The 1,098-nt window shown below is 39.3% G+C and overlaps 1 protein-coding gene across 1 annotated transcript in view; it reads right to left on the bottom strand.

The window, feature by feature from the left end:
- ERO1LB (ERO1-like beta (S. cerevisiae)) overlaps positions 1-1,098 on the bottom strand; it is an 84,363-nt gene that overhangs the window by 23,234 nt on the left and 60,031 nt on the right. The window contains exon 7 of the mRNA XM_011976387.1: positions 192-312. Within this exon, the coding sequence (XP_011831777.1) occupies positions 192-312 (121 nt within the window). The remainder of the gene's footprint in view (positions 1-191; positions 313-1,098) is intronic.

The raw sequence follows: 1,098 nt of genomic DNA, 5'->3' as shown, positions 1-1,098 counted from the left end.
ATTTTTTTGTATTTTTAGTAGAGATGGGGTTTCACCATGTTGGCCAGGCTGGTCTTGAACTCCTGACCTCAGGTGATCCACCCGCCTCGGCCTCCCTAAGTGCTGGGATTACAGGTGTGAGCCACAGCACCTGGCCTCTCCCCACCCTCTCTTTATCAGTCGTTCCTTCTTCCCCCACCCCCTCCAGTTACTTGAAACAGTTCTCTTCATAGATGCTGTTCCACACTCTCCATGCAGAGGTCCCTTTATAGCCAGTGTAACGCTCTGGGTTCAGCAACAGGTCTACATACTGAGCAGCTGGAGATCTCTCATCTGAACAAGAAACAATTCATAAAAACCATCCATATTTCACCATTTATCTAAGAGTTAACAGTACAAAGCAAATCGGACTACTCAAAGGTAAGAGAAATGCCATGCTTTTCAAGTAATCTCCAACTTAAATGGTACAGTGGCTAGTACACTTGTGACTACTTGATGCAGGATTTGTAATAACTTGGACAAATTCCTTAAGAGAAGAAAAACAACTCTTGCATTTCCTTTGGATATGCAGTGCTCTCTTAAGCAATACAACATTCCCTTCACCTTATCAGAGGCATGAATCATTTCTTAAGTTTTAACCACCCAGGACTGAAAAGACCAAAGAGAATCATAACCTGCTTTAATATTTCATATGATTTATTCTCTAAGAGTATACCTACCTAACCACGCACTTGGAAACATTTTGTAACATATATTGTATTAAAAATAGAGATTTCCCTGCTACTCTCTGCTTGGAGTTATGAAGTAAATGGCTCCATAACGTTGTGACCCAAATCTGATTATTCATAAAGCTATACCATGCTCTAGTTTTTAAAAGTTATATATTACTGTTTTTACTGATGTTAACATACTGAAGTGCTTTTTTTGCTCTCAAACTAAAACGTAGTAGGCACAACTTTCACGAAGTTGTTGAAATATTTAAAACGAAATAACCATTTTCCATATTGAAACCCAAATGAGTATTTACCTGATCTCCACTATTTGGACTTTTTTTTTTTTTTTTTTGAGACGGAGTCTCACCCTGTCACCTAGGCTGGAGTGCAGTGGTGCAATCTCAGC

The sequence above is a fragment of the Mandrillus leucophaeus genome, unplaced genomic scaffold (assembly GCF_000951045.1).
Source record: "Mandrillus leucophaeus isolate KB7577 unplaced genomic scaffold, Mleu.le_1.0 Scaffold165, whole genome shotgun sequence".
NCBI lineage: Eukaryota > Metazoa > Chordata > Mammalia > Primates > Cercopithecidae > Mandrillus > Mandrillus leucophaeus.
This window is presented reverse-complemented; position numbering and strand designations above follow the sequence as displayed.